General features: G+C 61.6%; 1 protein-coding gene across 4 annotated transcripts; it reads right to left on the minus strand.

Annotated features, from left to right (window-relative positions):
- Positions 1-247: 247 nt before the first annotated feature.
- CAMSAP3 (calmodulin regulated spectrin associated protein family member 3) lies at positions 248-15,087 on the minus strand. Of its 4 annotated transcripts, none has more exons than XM_061190600.1 (18): positions 14,825-15,087; positions 9,114-9,367; positions 8,693-8,815; positions 8,514-8,609; positions 7,385-7,432; positions 6,987-7,125; positions 6,237-6,376; positions 6,058-6,151; positions 5,924-5,978; positions 5,700-5,773; positions 5,316-5,385; positions 3,774-5,229; positions 2,446-2,585; positions 2,087-2,367; positions 1,635-1,734; positions 1,104-1,216; positions 907-1,025; positions 248-821 (listed from the first exon to the last, which is right to left on the minus strand). In XM_061190600.1, the coding sequence occupies exons 1-18, from the start codon at positions 14,970-14,972 to the stop codon at positions 516-518; spliced, it is 3,756 nt and encodes a 1,251-aa protein (XP_061046583.1). In that variant the 5' UTR covers positions 14,973-15,087; the 3' UTR covers positions 248-515. The 4 variants fall into 4 exon arrangements, with proteins under 4 accessions (XP_061046583.1, XP_061046582.1, XP_061046585.1 ...); XM_061190599.1 differs by having other exon boundaries at positions 2,072-2,367; XM_061190602.1 differs by lacking the exon at positions 7,385-7,432.
- Between the last annotated feature and the right edge of the window lie 853 nt (positions 15,088-15,940).

Here is a 15,940-nt window from a genome sequence, read left to right on the forward strand (position 1 = left end):
TGAGAAAAGTGAAGCGGGCGGGGTGGGGAGGGCTGGCCAGAGGCCTCAGGTGCCCACAAGTCAGTTAAGAGGCAGCTGGGAAGCGGCCATGGGGCCCTGGGGGGCGGGTCGTGTTGAGGGGGCAGAGGAGAGGCTGGAGCAGGTTCAAGAGGGAACGGGAGACAGGGAACAGCCGGCGAGTGTGGGAAACCGTCTCGGGCAGAGATGTCACCGGGCACCCCAGCCAGCCTCGGGGAGACGCCAGCAGTTGAGCTCTCTTTAAATTACTTTATTCGAGAAGGTGGGGAGGACAGACGGGGGACTGAGCTGAGCCCTGAGTCCCTGAACCTCCCAGCTCAGCCCCCACAGCAGGACGGGACCAAAGTTAGGGGGTGGGGACTCCAGCCCCACCCAGGCGAGGTCACGGGGGGACAGACAGGACCCGGGCATACCGACGGACTGTCCTCTGGGCTGTCCCCCAGGAGGGCGGTGGCCAGAGCACATGGGGCCCGGCCTGCGGAGCACCCGGGACGGGGCTATTTGGGGGTGCTGCTGCCCTTCTTGGGAGTGGTGGGCTTCTTGCTCTGCCAGAGGTGCCCCTGGATGGTGAAGGCATCCACGCTCATGGACATGGTCTTGGCGGGGATCTGGGTGAAGCGCTTTCGGTCCGAGTTGTACTTGTAGATGCCCTCCACCATGGCGGGCGTGACCGTCCGGGGGCCGTAGCCCGTCAGCCGTGATAGCTCCTCCGTCTCCCCGGACGGCGTGTACAGGGCCCGGAACTGACAGCTTGAGTCGCGGAAGAGGATCAGGAAGTGGTTGGCCTTGCTCTTCTCGATCTCCTGGCGGGGGCGGAAGCAGTTAGCCAGGCCAGCAGGGCCCCGGCGACCCAGCCGCCGCCATCCCCCAGCCGCGCCCCAGGCCCACCTCGAGAATGCGGTTCTTCTGCGGCTCGTTCACCTTGCCCGCCAGGCAGCAGTGCGACAGGGCATTGTGGATGATGAACTTGTTGGACTTGGCGCTCGGCTCCTTGTACAGCCGTGGACCTAGGGGGCGGGGCGGTCAGCAGGGACGACCGGGGGCGCCGGTGGGGCCCGGTGCTCACCCCCCGAAGCCCCACCTACCCGTGTACTCAGGCACTGAGGCCGGGGAGGAGGCGTTGCTGCCGTTCTCCCACTCACGTTCTCGGCTGCCAGGCAGGCGGCTTGGGGACATGAGGCTGGATGGAGATGGAGCCCTGCGGGGGGAGGGGTGGGGTGGGGTGCGGTCAGCGGCGGACGAAGCCTCCCAATCAGTGTGCGGTGGGACCCGGGAAGGGCGAGCCCAGGACACAGCCGAGCAGGCAGGACGTGTCCACTGACATCATCTGGGCTCCCAAGTCCACGCAGGGCCCTCTTCCGGCCCCGGGCACATTGAACACGGGAGCAGAGAGGCACGACCTTGGGTCCCGTCTATCTCAGGTGTGCATCCTTGCATCTTTGGTGGCAGATACACACCCTCGTGCCCTATCACCCTCCTAAGGCACACACACACACACTCTCTCTCTCTCTCTCTCTCTCTCTCTCTCTCTCTCCTCTCTCTCTCTCTCTGTCTGTCTGTCTGTCTCTGAGAGGCCACCTGGGACACAGATGCCTGCCCGCCCAGGCTAAACTCACCGAGACGTGGGCCTCCTCACGCCGAGGTTACTGGGGGCCTCGCTGGCCACGGTGGACAGAGACAGCGTGGACTGGGAGTAGACTTTGCTGAGCCGAGAGCCTGGAGCAGAGGGCGGCGGGTCAGGCCCCCCCGAGTCCCCTCGCCTCCACATTCGCCCAGGGGACCTTAGTTGGGCGGCTGGGGAGGGATGTGCGGTCAGCCCTGTCCAAGACCCTCGCCCTGCGCGGCCTCGCTGGAGAATGACCTCCCCACCTCACCCCACCGCGCCAGGCTGTGCAAAGCGGCCCTTCACCTGTTAAGCTGTGGAGGGAACCCCAGGCCAGCTCTGCCCACGGCCCTCACCCCGCTGTGGCCCCACATCCCTGTGGAAGCCTTGACCCCTGTGAGCCCACGCTTCGGCCCTGCGGACGTACCGTGCACCGCCCGCCCCACGTACCCACGGGGGCCTCACCCAGCAGGCCGCGGGCTGGGCTCCGCGCCAGGGCCGAGTCATCACAGCAACCGGAGCGTGGCCGGGGGGCCCTCCGACCGCCCCGGCCTGGCCCCCCGCTCCCCGTCGCCCGGGGCCGCAGCACCTTGTCGAGGTCATCCATCAGCTTCAGCTGGGCCCGGCGTTCATACTCGAGCCGCGTGAAATCCCCCCGCCGGGGGCCCACGTCCTCCTCGGCTGGGGCCCAGCCGGCAGGGGCTGTAGGGGCGGGGGGCCCGGGGGCTACTTCCTCCTGGGCCAGCCTGCAGATTGAGGGGATTGAAGCGGTCAGGCTGTGGGCACGCCAGTGGCAGGGCTCCCCAGGCTGGTCCCAGCCTTACCTGGCAGCCTCCTCCCTCCGCTGCTCCTTCTCGGCCTCCTGCCACTGCTTCCGCCGCCGTGCGTCCTCCACCCGCCGCTGCTGACGCTCCAGCAGGCTGGCCCTCTTCTGGGCCATCTCGTCCTCGGGCTTGTCTTCATCCTGGGGGCAGGCACCGAGTGTAGCTGGCTGTCCCTCCCCTGGTTCGGCTGGAGTCTGATCTTGTGTCGACCCAGCCTGCCAACCGCTCGCCTGTCCTTGAGTTTTTGTAATCGGTCTGAAGGCACTGGGTGGGCACCTGCTGTGCGCACAGCCCCATGCTGGGTTCTGGGCACACCAAGCGCTTAACCCAGCGAGGAAGGCAATCAGGTATCGCACCAACACTGGTGAACACCAGCAGAGGCTGCTGTTAGTCTACACTGTGGGGAGGGACCTATCCTGGCCTGGGGACACCGAGAGGGGCCTCCCGGAGGAAGCAACCTCGGAGAATCATGATGAGGACTGAACTGGGTAGGGGTGAGCGGTGAGGAGAGCATTCTGGGCAGCGCGAATAGCAAGTGCAAAGGCCCTGAGGCCAGAACAAGCCTAGCAGGTGTGGAACAGCAGGGAGGCCAGTGTGGCTGGGATGCAGAGCTGGGGAGGATGCCATAGGATGAGGTCAGGGGCGAGCAGAGCCTACGGCCATGGGAAAGACTTTTATTCTAAGAGCAAAGAGGAGCTACAGAAGGGTTTTAAATAAGGGGGTGACAAGGTCCAATTTACATTTTAAATAAATCTTGCTGACCGCTCAGTTGAAAATGGCCAGGGATTGGTGTGTGGTGAGGGGTGGGCAGTGGAGACCAATCAGGACGTGACTGCAGGTGTCCAGGTAAGAGGTGGTGGCCCAGGCTGGGGATGCCAACAGGAAGAAGAGTGATTGGATATGGAAGAGTCAGGAAGGGGAGCCGGTAGGGGATGAAGGAGGGAGCAGGAGGGAGGGGATGCCATAGAGGACCCTAGCCCCATCTGTCTGTATACCCACTCCTGTCCATCTGTCCGTCACCCACCCATCCATCCATCCGCCCACCCCTGTCCAACTGTCTACTACCTGCTCTCCCTCTGTCTATCCACCCACCCCATCTGTGTGTCCATCTGGACATACACACCTTGTCTGTCTGCCGGCCGCCACCTGGCTCACCACCCATCCACCTCTGTTCCCCCACCACCTCCATCTGTTTGTCCATCCACTGGGAAAGCCCTATCCATGCGTCCACCTGTCTAGCCACCCGCCCACCCATCCACACCCCCATCCCTGACCATCCATCCATCCACCCACCTGGCCTCTCCCCCACCTGCTCAGGTGACTCTCACCTTATAGAAGAATCCCAGCCCGGGCCGGGGCTCTCCCTCTGAAGATGCCTCTTCTTCTAAGGAATCCTCAGCACCAGGGGGGCTCCCATCTCCCTCATCCTCAGCCGTGGGCTCTTCCAGGCTGCTCAGCGGGATCTCGACGAGGCCAGGCCGGGCCGCGGGCTCCTCGGGAGGCGGCCCCTCCGCCAGAAGGATAGAGGAGCGCGTCTGCATGGGCACCTGGCTCGGCGAGAACTTGCGCAGGTGGGGGAGGCTGTCCACGTCGTGGGGAGGCGTGAGCACTCTCGTCAGGGGCGCCAGCCGCAGCTCCGCCGGCCGCGCGTGCTTCGGGCTCCGGGGTGTGGGGCTGGGGCCAGGCCCGGGGCTGCGCCGGGCAGCTGCAGCGCGCCGGGCGGGGCTGGGGGACGCGGCTTTGGGGCCCGTCGTGGGACCAGGGATGAGCCACGCGGCGGGAGGCGGGGCAGGCCCGGAGGGCTCTGGCGGGGCCAGGAGCCGCTGCTGCTGGTCCGTGAGCCTCTGCATGTCCCGCTGCAGCGAGCTCAGCGCTGCACTCAGCTTGCTGACCGCCCGGTTATACTCCCCCAGCCCTTCGGGGGGCACCGGGCCCAGCTCCGGCGAGAAGGTCACTGCTTTCGGCCGCGGCGACGGCTCACCCTGGCCCTCGCCTGCCGGCCGCTCCCCACCAGGGGCCAGGCCTGGCTCCGCCTCTGTTTCCCCGCCGGCCTCCCGCGGCTGCACCTGCAGGAATGCGCTCTTGCCCAGTCGCTGGCGGTGCTTGGCAAAGATGGCCTCGATCCGTCGCTTCTGAGCCTCTATGGCCCGGCGTTTCTCCTCTAGCCGGGCTCCAAGCTCACTCATCTCCGAGCTCAGGGCCTCTGGTGCCACTGGGGTGGCTGCCGGGGACCCTGCCTCAGCCTCGGCCTTCACCAGCTGCTTCTTGCGTTCAGCAAAGCTGGTCATCTTCACTTCAGAGTTGCTGGCCACTGGGGACGAAGCCGCCGCCTTCGGGGAGCCCTCAGACAGGGCTGGCGGTTTCGATACCTCCCCCGCTGGGCAGAGAGACGGTTTCGAGAGGCCCTCGGGGTGGGGCGAGTAGGTGGGTGCTTTGGTGGGCCCATCGGGCAGTGGTTTTGAGGCCCCCTCGGGTGGGTAGGGGGAAGCCAGTGGCAGTTTGGAGGACCCCTCGGGAGAGTGGAGGTAGAAGCTGCCGTCGGCAGCCCCATCCGGGAGCAGCCGGGGCTCGGCACTGTGGATGATCTGCAGGGCCTCCTCGATGGTAGGCAGGTCGCCAGTCTCCGGGGGTGGTTGGGTGGGGGTCCGGGCTGGCACGGAGCGCGGGGGACCCAGGCTGTCTGAGCTGACGGAGCGGAGTAGGACGGGGTCTCCCATGACAACATCCACGTCGCTGTCCAGGCCAAAGGGAGTGCTGAACGACACGGCCTGGGAAAGGGGACGGCTGGGCGGCCGGAGGGAGGGGTCAGCCCCTGGGACAAGCCTGGGCCCCACCCGCTCCACCGCCCCGGGCCCTTGCGATGCGCTCACCTGAGCTGACGGTTCCAGGCTTTGCCGAGGGCCTCCACGTGGGACATGGACGGGGAGGACTTCAGCGAGCCTGGGGAGGGGCAGTGAGTGGTCACTCAGTGCTCACTCTGGGGGGGTCACTGGGGACCCTGGGTGGGGTCAGCCACGGGTTGTCAATGGGTGAGTCGCTGATGGGTCATTATGCGGATGGATAACTGTGGGTGGTGTCACTAGGGGGTCCTGTTGAGCCACTGGGGAGGTCACTGTGGGGGCCAATGAGTGTCACCAAGGAGTCATTCAGGTGCCAGAGGGACCCAATGGAGGGGTCTAGAGGGACAACATGAGGTCAGCTGGGGTGGTCTTTGGATGGGGGTCTCCAGTGACAAGCCATCTCCCTGCCCTCACCTGTGGATCCTCGGAGTGGGGACTGGGGGCTGCCGTGCGACAGGAGTGGATGGCGGAAGTTGAAGACAGGAGAACTGCCAAGAGATGCGCATCAGCCGAGGGGCCCCCTCTCCCCCTCCCTCGCCCCTCCTGGGAGTGGAGACCAGATCATCTCCCTTCCCCGTCCCCACAGGAGGAGGAGCCCACTGTGGCTGTGTAGTCTTAACCCAACAGGGGAGTGGTACCTGCTGCCGCTGTTGTTCTGAGGTGGGGAGGCCTCCGTGGCCCTGTGGGAGGCAGCTGCAGCACAGAGCGGAGGGTCAGGCAGGGCTTAGCCTCCCCCGCCCCCATGCCCCCCGGACCCAGGCTCGGGCCTCACCATGACCATCAGGCAGATCCTTGACCTGCACGAAGTCGGGTTTCAGCACCTCAAAGCACATGAACAACTCCGCTAGCAGCACCATCAGGTTGATCTGGAGGTGGAAAGCAGGGTCAGCCAACCAGGCGCACGGCCCCCGACACCCCTCCTCGGCCCACAGGGCCCCGAGATGGCCTTACCTTGAGGGGCGGTGGGACATAAAGCAGGTCCTCGAGAGAGAGCGGGCAGCCCCGAGGAAGGCGGGAGGCGCAGAAATCCTGCACCAGCTGGAGGTTGTACAGGCTGTCCGCCACAGACATGGGGTCCTTGAGGCACACCTCTGTAAGGACAGGATGCCTGCGTCCCCAGCTCTAAGGGAAGGAGGATGGGGCCCCGGGGAAGCGGGGGCCCAGCAGCCAACATGCACAGAGGACCTCTGACGAGCCAGGCTAGGCCCCCTTCACAAGGTGTGTACCGTGACAGGCTGTTCCTCAGGCCTTTGCATGCGCTGTTCCCACCACCTGCAGTGCTAGTACCCCAAGAACTCAACTCAGAAAGCTTATCCTGACTAGCCAGTGCCCTTCAGAGCACCTAACATCCGGAACATTCCTCTCGATGAACTTATTGTCTTTCTCTCCCAACTAGGATGTGAGCCGCCTGAGGTCAGGAACGTGTCTGTATTGTTCTGGCTGGATCTCTGGCACCTAAAACAGGATCTGGCAGTTTGTACTCTATCAGTATTTGCTGCAGGAGTGAATTGTATAAAGTGCAGAGAGGTTTAGACACTTGTGCAAGGTCACACAGCTCATTACGGGAAGAGAGAGATTCAAACCCAGGTCTGCCAGTTCTGGGAGCTGCACTTATAATCACTGTACTACTCTGGGGACAGACGCCAATGCCTGGGTGCCAGGCTTGCAAGGACGGGGTCTGGCTCAGGCGCATTCACTCACCCTCGAGTCGCAAGAGCTGGGGACAATAGCAGTGGATCGTGGCGGCCAGCGCAGCCCCACTTGCCAGGTCCTGGAGGCTGGTCACGGTCGGAAAGCAGGGGGCGCGTCGGGCCACGGCGCGGTCCTTGCGATATCGGATCTGTGGGTGGGAGCTGGGTCAGGTCAGAGGTCAAGCTGGCTCCCCCCAGGTCAGCAGTCATGCAGGCTGGGCGGGGAGGCCTGGGGTTTCCGCCACGAGGGGGCGTGAAGCCGGGGGTCCCAGAGCCAGAGTGGGGGGGCCAGCCTGGAGCAGGGGAAGGGCAGCAGCAAGAGGCAGAGGAGGTGTCTGCGAGCAGCCAGGCCAGCAGCGGGGGCTGGGGACAGGGACTCCTGGGACCCTGGGGTGGGGGATACATTACCATGGGGGGTTTGCTCCCCGACTCCTTCAAACAGAAGGCAATTGCGTGCTGGGGGGAGAGGAGCAGCTGTCAGCGGGGCGGGAGGGGTGCTGACTTGCTGGGCCCCCAAGCACACCTCCGGCGGGGGAGGAGATAGCCCTGACCCCTGTCCTGAGCCCTGGCCATCCAGCTCCCTGACTGCGCCCTGGCCGGCTTTGGGGACCCCAGCTCCTCCCAGCCAGAGGGACCCCACAGAGCAGCCACTCATGCAGGGAATCCTCTCCCCCCAACAAAAGACCCAGGTCCCAGCTGGGGGAGGGGATGCAGAGGAAGCAGGAAGGCAGGAGAGGAACCCCCAACCCAGGCCCTAGTGTGGGGGGAAGGAGGCCCTGAAGTGAGCAAAGGCAGGGACTTCAGCCTAAAACCTACCCCCGCCACTTGCAGTGGTCACTTTCCCCTTGTTGCACTTCAGGGATGGACACCCCACTGCCCCCAAAACTGAGACCAGGGAGCTGTCCTTAGGGAAGCTGGAGTCTCAGTTACGAAGGTTCTTCTACCCTCTTTTGGGTTTGAGGATCTTTCTCTTGGCTAGAGGGGTCTTCTCCATGTGCCCTGCCTGTTGGGGTCAAGATCCATGTGTCTGATGGGCTGGGGTCCTCCCTCTCCCCACCTTGGCTCAAGTGGACAAGCCTCTTGATTACTGGGAGGTGAGTCATGTACCGGGGAGAAGTCTGTCCTTTCAGGAACAGCAGAGATTACCCCCTTCCCTTGGTTCCCAAAGGGTTTCTCTCTGTCCCCCCAGGGCTGGGGTCCTACTTCCTTTGCTCATATCTGGGGAGAGATAGGAGAGGGAGCAGGACAGGCAGGCAGAAACAGACACACAGACAGCGACAAGCGGGGCAGGCAGACGGGGCAGAGAAACAGCCCCACTTACAGGAACCAGCTTCCAGTACCAGCGTGTGGGACACTGATGCCAGAGAGGCAGAGAGGAAAGTGGCAGGGGTGGCAGAGGGGAGAGGGCAGAAAGAGAGAGAGTCACCTCCAGCACCCCCAGTGCAGGAACGGCCTCGAGGCACAGCTCCAACCTGCCCACCCAGCCCTCGAGGGCCCGCCCTTCCTTCCTTCCTTCCATCCATCGCCCCAGGCTCACCGAAGCCTGCGCTGGGGCCACCCCATCGGCAGGGGCCGTGGGAGATGCTCTCTGGGCAGCTTCCTGCTCCGTCTTCTCCTGCAGCCGCCGGATGGTCTGGGGAGCAGGGAGAGGTCAGTGCTCCAGTCACTGGGTGATCCTGGCCCCCGCCAGCCCCCCTTGGCCCAAGCCCCACCTACCGTGTCCACCCAGAAAAGGAGCTTGTGCTCCAAGCTGGCCAGGGCCAAGGGACCAGGCAGTGTCTTTGTCCACTCAAAGGCGAAGGCAACCATGAGGGCATCAATGACAGCGAGGTGGGCTCCCTGTGGAGGCAAGAGCTGAAGGGTGAGACCAGAGCGCCTCCCAGGGAGAAGAAAGAGGAAGAACCTGGCGGTGGGAGGGGCTCGAAGTGGGAGGGACTTGGGAGGCAGTCCAAGCTTTGAGGTTACAAACTAGGCCTTTGGGATCTGGTGGGCCGGGTAGGCAAGTCCTCAGGAGCCAGAGTTAGCGCCTTTGGGAGGCGCCAGGCTTGGTAGGAGGAGCCTGGCCTGGTGGGAGCAGCCATGAGGGGAGGAGCCAGGCCTGGTGGGCGGGACCTAACGAGGTAGGGGCGTGGCCTACCATGAGGATAGGCTGGTGCCTCAGGTCGGCCTCCTGCACCGGGCGCTCGGGCAGCGCGGGCACCATGCCCCTCCGCGCCAGCAGGGCCAGTAGCGCAGAGGGGCTGGGGGGCGTCTCGAGCTGCGGCAGCGCCTGGCGCCAGGCCCGGCAGTAGAGCTCAGCCGAGAGCAGCAGCCGCGTCACCGGGGGCTTCACGTGCTCCTGCGCATACTGGTCGGTGTAGAAGGGCTCCCACAGCTCCGAGGGCACAAGCTCTGCCGGGGCGAGGAGGGGGGGTGGATCACGGCGGGTCAGGGCCACCGGACATAACCCCTCCGCATACATACAATTACATGGACCCAATTAAAGGGGGGAGGGGGTCGTTGCGGGTCTGGACCAGGGAGGACGGCACCGGGACGGGAGAATAGGGCACCTGGGCTGAGACACGAGGCGCAGGTGTGGGGGAGTTTGCCAGAGGAAGGGGTGACGGTGTTCCAGGCAGGGGGTCTGCATACAAAGGCGAGGAGGTGGGAGAGAGCACGTGCCTCGGGGAGATGGCGGGCTCTTGGACCCGGAGGAGAGGCGGCGGAGGCCAGATGGGCGGGGTCTTGTAGCCACCCCTCTCGCCCTCACCTAAGGACTGCACGACAATGGACAATGTGACTTAATCGATCTCCCTGGGTGCCCTACACCACCCCAACGGACTCGCTTTGCCTTAAGGCAACCCTAGGAAGAAGCAGCCAGGGCACACGTGGTAACTCCGCTTTACAGATGAGGAAACCTAGGCACCAAGAAGGCCACACAGCTCTGGACTGGGATTCAAACCCAGGCCTTAAGCAGGGGCTGGGATGAGCTGTGGAGTGGGGGGCTGGCTGGCAGGGCATGCAGTGGGGGAGGGGGACAGACTGCAGACACTTTGTTGGGGGGTGAATGGCCTGAACTTGGTGACTGAAGGGGAGGGGGCGAGAGGCACCCAGGACCCCATTGGGAGTGAGGGGGAAGAGAGACAGGGAGGCGGAAGGCAAGAGAAAGAGGGTGGTGGCTGAGATGGGGGTACAGGAGGGGCTGGGGCTTAGAGGCAGCCACAAAAACCCTGAAAGAGAGGGGCAGGGTAGGAAGAGGCTTGAGGAAGCCCCATGTGGAGGGAGGAGGGGTGGCAGAGCCCCAACCAAGTGGGACCCAAGGGTGGGGAGGAGAAAGGTCAGAATAAGCCGCCAGGAAGATCTGGGAGGTAGACAGGAGGCAACAGAGGCCAACGCGGTTGGATGTGCCCTTATGGGTCTTCCAGGGAGGCCCCAACTCATCCCAATCAGAGCTGCTGCTTTGTATACTGGGGTTCTGCGTGTGTTTGAAAGGATGGGAGGGGGCAGGATTCTACTGCTTAAAAACATTTGAACGTGTCGTACCAGGCCTTCCTCAGGTGCCTGAATTCACAGCGATGCTCTCCAGAGGCCCCTGCCCTCACCTACAAGGACCCAGGCACCCTGGCTTTCAGCCCCTCCCTGCCCCCCCCCCGCTCTTTCCCTACCCCCTAAACTCACACTTGACCTTCCTACTTAATACCCAAACCCTGTGTAGAGTTGGGCCATCTCTCTGCCCCTTGAAAGAAGAGTTCTCCAGACCTAGAGATTACCATATTATGTGAAGTCAGTCAAGGACAAATATCATATGATATCACTTATAAGTGGAATCTTAAAAAAATGATACAAATGAACTTATTTACAAAACGGAAATAGACCCACAGACATAGAAAACAAATTTAGGGTTACCAAAAATGATGGGCGGGGGAGATAAATTAGGAGTTTGGGATTAACATATACACACTACCATATATAAAACAGGTAAACAACAAGGATCTACTGTATAGCACAGGGAACTATACTCATTATCTTGTAATAACCTATACTGGAAAAGAATCTGAAAAAGAATATATATATGTATAACTGAATCACTTTGCTGTACCCTTGAAACTAACACAACATTGTAAATTAACTACACTTCAATTAAAAAAAAAAAAAGTTCTCCAGGTTTTCTTTCTTTCCACCCTACGCCCGTCCCAACCTCCCTGATCTGCCCTTGCCCTCCTAGCTCCCGGCCTCCCCAAGGCCAGCAGTGGCCTTCCAACGCCCACTATCTTGCCTGGGCTCTCTGCCGAGTACCTCCTTCTTCCGGAAAACTTCCTCCCCCTGGCATCTTTTTCTCTCTCTCCCACCACTCAAGCCAGGCCACCTCCTGACATGCCTCTTTGATGCTGGGCTCCCAACAGCTCTGTCCGAGCAGCCCTGTCAATGGACTTGCCCCCGCTACTATGATGGCTTCCACGGCCATCTGAGCACTGCCACCTGCCGCAGCCCAGGCATCGCCCATCGTGCTCAGCGTCTTACTCCAAACGTGCTCCCTCTCTCTGTTCCCATCACAGTGAGAGATCACCACCTCTCCTTCTCTCTCCCCGCTCCAACATCCAATCAGTCATCTGGTTTCAGCTCCTGGCATCCCCTGAAGCCAAACCCTCCTCCCCCTCTCTCCAGCTCCCGGTTGCTTCCTGCTCCCATCGGCAAAATTAAAGTCTCTTTCCTGCAGGGCTTGTCAGGGCCTTGAAGATGACAACCTGAGCTAGAGCTACCGATAGCTAATGTTTATCAAGTCCTTCCTTACTTTACACCAGTCTGTCTCCACCTCGGCACAATTGGCATTTGGGGCTGGATAATTTTGTGTTTAGTGGGGCTGGTGGTGTGGGGAATTGGGGCGGGGGGGGGGGGTGCTGTCCTGTGCATTGTTAAGATGTTTAGCAGAATCCCTGGTCTCTCCTCACTAGATGCCAAGAGTACTGTCCTCTCAAGTAGCAACAACCAGAAATGTCTCCAGACACTGCCAAATGTCCCTTAAGTGACAAACTCATCTTTGGCTGAGAACCACCGCTCTATACTATAAAGTGTTCTATTGAGCATTTACTGTAGAGCAGTCCTGTCCGATAGGAATAGAATGTGAGCCACACAGGAAGTTTAAAATTTTCTAGTCGCTACATTAAAAAAGTAGCAACAAGTAACATTAACTTAGTAATATACTTCACCCAATATATCTCCAAACTATCATCGTTTCAACACGTCATCAACATAAAAACATTATTAACGAGATATTTCACTTTCTTTTTTTTTTTTGGAAGACACAAAGTCTTCCAAAGCCACTGTGTATTTTACATTTACAGCACCTCACAATTCCGACCGGCCACACGTTGCTCGTGGCTACCACACTGGGCAGCACAGCTAAAGCGCAGCTAGCCCTTGGACCACCACCGCCGCCTTGTGTGCATTTGCTCATTGCATTATTCCGAGACTTATTCTTATCTGTTGTACAGGCCCAGAGAGCTAAGATGACTTGGCCAAGACCACAGAGCTAGTAAGGGTCAGAGCCGATGGGACCCTAGTTCCCTAAGCATCACCGGGAGGTTCTGGCGGCCTAAGGGACTGCATGTGGTGTTTCCCAAACTTGCATAAAGATGCCACCCTTCCTTATCTCTGAGCTTGAGTTCTGTGGAGCCCACTAGCCTGCATTCCTGCCCAGCCTCTTCACGCCTGTACCCTGGGGCCATCAGAACTACCCCTTCCCCTCAGCCGTTATTCCCCCGGGGCAACTGCATATCTGATCTCATCTGGTCAGTCCCCAAACACCTTCCATGGCTCCCCAGGGCCCTGAGATTCCCCATCCAATGCCTGAGAGGCCCTCATCACTTGCACCAGACTCCCTCATCTCCCTGGCCACCACTGGGACCTGTACACTCTTCTCGGAGAACTCGCTGTTGGTCTCCTCCCCCTGGCAAACTCCTACACACCCTTCAAGGTTCAAATGCTCCCTCCTCTTGGGAGCCTTCCTTTCTCCTCCTTTCTCCTGGAAGATTTCAGGGATTTCCTCCCCCAGCCTGCTCGCTGGAAGGCCCGCAGCACGCCTCGACATTAACTGGATATCACCGACTTTATCACTCTAAGCAGCAATGATCTGGTTTCAAGTCTCATCCCCCTTTCTCCATCCTGAGCGCCCAGCACTGGCCTGGCACCCAACAGGCATCAGTAAAGAGACCCAGAGTTTATGAACCAAGCAGGGCTCTGCTCCCCACTTCCCGCTCAGAGCCTGGGGTCCCACCTTCCTCAGTCCCCCTCTGTTTAGAGAACGTGGGTGGGAGACAGATGCAACGTGACCTTCGGGGAGGGTGTCACACAACGCAGGGGAGCTGGGTCAGTGAGAACAGAACCGGGTGAGTCAGGGCGTCCCCCAGGGACCTGACTTTTCCTTCTGGGAAATGGAATAGTAATTTCTCTTCTGTCCCCTGACCAGATGATGAATAATATTATCATTAATAAAAATACCACTGGTCACGGCAGCAGGAATAGCAATGTCCACGTAGTATGTACTGTGTGCCAGAAACAGAATAATCCTGTGGTCAGTCTCTCTCACCTTGTGAAAGAAGGAACTGGGACCCCAATCACCCCAGCACTGCCCTGGCACTTAGTGGGTGCCCCGCAGACATTTGTGAAATGGATAACAAGGCGAACAAATGCCTTCTTTTATAGAGGACTAAACAGAAGCTTAGAGAATTGGGTTAATTCGTCCACATTCTGGTGGAGCGTGGGACTCAAAGCCAATTCTGATTCTCAAAGTTGAGTCCTCTGTGGCCTCATAACCTGGGATGCGAGGGGCTGGGGCAGACCTGGGTCTCTCCCTGCCAACCATCCCCCCACCCCCCACCCCCTTTATCAAGCAGATCCTTGTGGGTAGGTGAGCCCCAGAGTGGGCCCTGCTTGGGAGGGTGCAGGGAAAGAGACTGGGAGAAAGACAGGCTCAGGCGGAACCAGGAGACGGACAGCTGTCACCAAGACCCACACCCAGAACAGGTTGATCTGGGAAGGCCACTGAAGGGAGGATGGGCTGTGCTCAGCTGGTGCCAAGACCAGTGGGCAGGACCAGTGGGACGGCAGGGCGTCCCCCCAGAAGGCCCAGACCTTAATTAATTAACTCGTCTTCCCCACGGCCAGGCCCTGACTCTCAGCTCTGGCATGGGGCCATTACTGAGCCTTCCCTGGGCCGCAAATCCTAGGGACCCATTCGCATCCTCCCCGGTGGGATGGCCTGAGTTCTTCACACACGTGGACCCGGGGGGAGGAAGTGGGAGAAGGCCCTGCACCTGGGCCCCCACCCCCGGCGATCTTGGATAAGCCATTTCCCTTCTGCTGGGCTCGACCGCCTCCTAAGCAAAATGGGGCAATAAGTCACAGCTGCCAGCCGCCGGCCGGGGCCGTGGAGGCGAAACAGGGGCTTCCCGCTCCCCTCACCGCCCGCAGAGCAGGCAGGGCCGACGCGGGTTGTGCGTCCGGGCTGGACGGGGGCGGGGGTCCTCGCGGGCGCGCACGATATGAGTGTGTAGAGGGGGGGAGGGCGGCCAGGCGAGGCCCGCAGTGGGAGACACCACTCGGCCCGCACACCCTGCCTGGGTCACCTGGGGGCCGGGACGCCCGGGTCCCGGCGCGGAGCTGGGCCGCCGGCCCCACCCCCACCGCGCTCCCGCAGCCGGCCGGGCAAAGTCCACCGCCTGGGCCGAGCAGGAAGCCCAGAGGCCCGGCGCGCAGGGGCCCGGGCCCGGGGACCCCCGGCGACCGGCGCTATTGTTCCCACGGCCCCGGCCTCCCCGGCGCGGCGCCCCGCCCCCCGCACCTGCCGCCCCCTCTCCCCCGGCCTGGTACCTGCACCCCCGAACGCGGCCCGCAGCACCCACGCCAAGCTGGCCGCCGCCTTGGCCCGCGAGAAATCGTACTGGTCCAGCGATTTGATCTCGGGCACCAGGAAGGTCCTCCGCAGCGGCCCGGGCCCGGGGGGCGCCGCCTCCACCATGGCGGCGCCGGGGCTGCGGGCACCGGCTCTGCGCTCGCTCCGGCTGAGCTGGGCTGGGCTGCGCCGCGCTAGCACCCGGGCCGGGCCCGCCGTCACCACCACCGTCACCGCCGCGGCCGCAGGCGAGCCAGGTGCGGCCGCTCGCGCTCGCGACGCTGCGTCGGCCCCGCCCCGGGGCGGAGCCCAGGTGCGCCCCGCCCCCGGGCCTGTCCCCCGACCCTGTCCCCCGACCCTGTCCCCTCGCCTCTCCCGGCCCCTCGCCGCCGCAGGGTGGGGCGGGCCCAGACTGCGGTGGTGGCGGGGGAGGCTGCGGAGGAGTGTGTGCGCGCGCGCGCGCCTGTGTGCGCGCGCGCGCTGGGGAGGATGAGGGACCCTCTGCTTGCGGGTGTGTGTGCCTGCCGAAGTGTTTCCTTAGATGTGAGCGTGAGCTTGTCATTCCCGGCCTGGAGGCAGCGCGCGCGCGTGTGCACCTGTTTCTCATTGTGTCTTGTGAGCGTGCAAGAACGTGTGTCTGTGTTCGCATCAGTGTGTGCATCTCTGGACGTGTTTGGGTGGTGAAGGAGGCTGTTGAGTGTGAGGGTGTCTGCGTGTCCGTATCTGTGCGAGTGTGACAACGCGCGCGTTTGGGTGTCCTTGTGTTTCATGTGTGTTGTGTGTACAAGGATCTGTGTTGTGTAGGTGTTGGTGTCCTGAGGATTCAGGAGTGTGTGTGTGTGTATTTGTGTTTTGTCAGTGCATTTGTGAGTTTGCCTATTTGCGAGCATCTGAATGTACTTCTCTTTTGTGTCAGGGTGTGACGAATGTCAATGAAGGAGTATGTGCAAGAAATTGAGAGTGTGTGTAATTATGCAGGAGTGTGACTGCTTGTATCTGTGAGTGTGGTTGAATGGCTGTTACTGGGTATATTTGCAAAGGTGTGTGTGTGCATTTGTGGTATCAACAGAATTTGTTGGGGGCCGGGCTCCGAT

This window comes from Eubalaena glacialis, chromosome 4, assembly GCF_028564815.1.
Source record: "Eubalaena glacialis isolate mEubGla1 chromosome 4, mEubGla1.1.hap2.+ XY, whole genome shotgun sequence".
NCBI classification, from domain to species: domain Eukaryota; kingdom Metazoa; phylum Chordata; class Mammalia; order Artiodactyla; family Balaenidae; genus Eubalaena; species Eubalaena glacialis.

What these genes read in the sequence shown, in the direction of transcription:
- CAMSAP3 (XM_061190599.1), bottom strand. Translation starts at nt 14,972, where the DNA reads ATGGTGGAGGCGGCGCCCCCCGGGCCCGGGCCGCTGCGGAGGACCTTC. An exon ending in GGCACCAGCCTATCCTCATG is followed by an intron (nt 8,816 to 9,113) that starts GTAGGCCACGCC and finishes TTGCCTCCACAG; the next exon opens with GGAGCCCACCTCGCTGTCAT. An exon ending in GGCTGGGATTCTTCTATAAG is followed by an intron (nt 2,586 to 3,773) that starts GTGAGAGTCACC and finishes GCCTGCCCCCAG; the next exon opens with GATGAAGACAAGCCCGAGGA.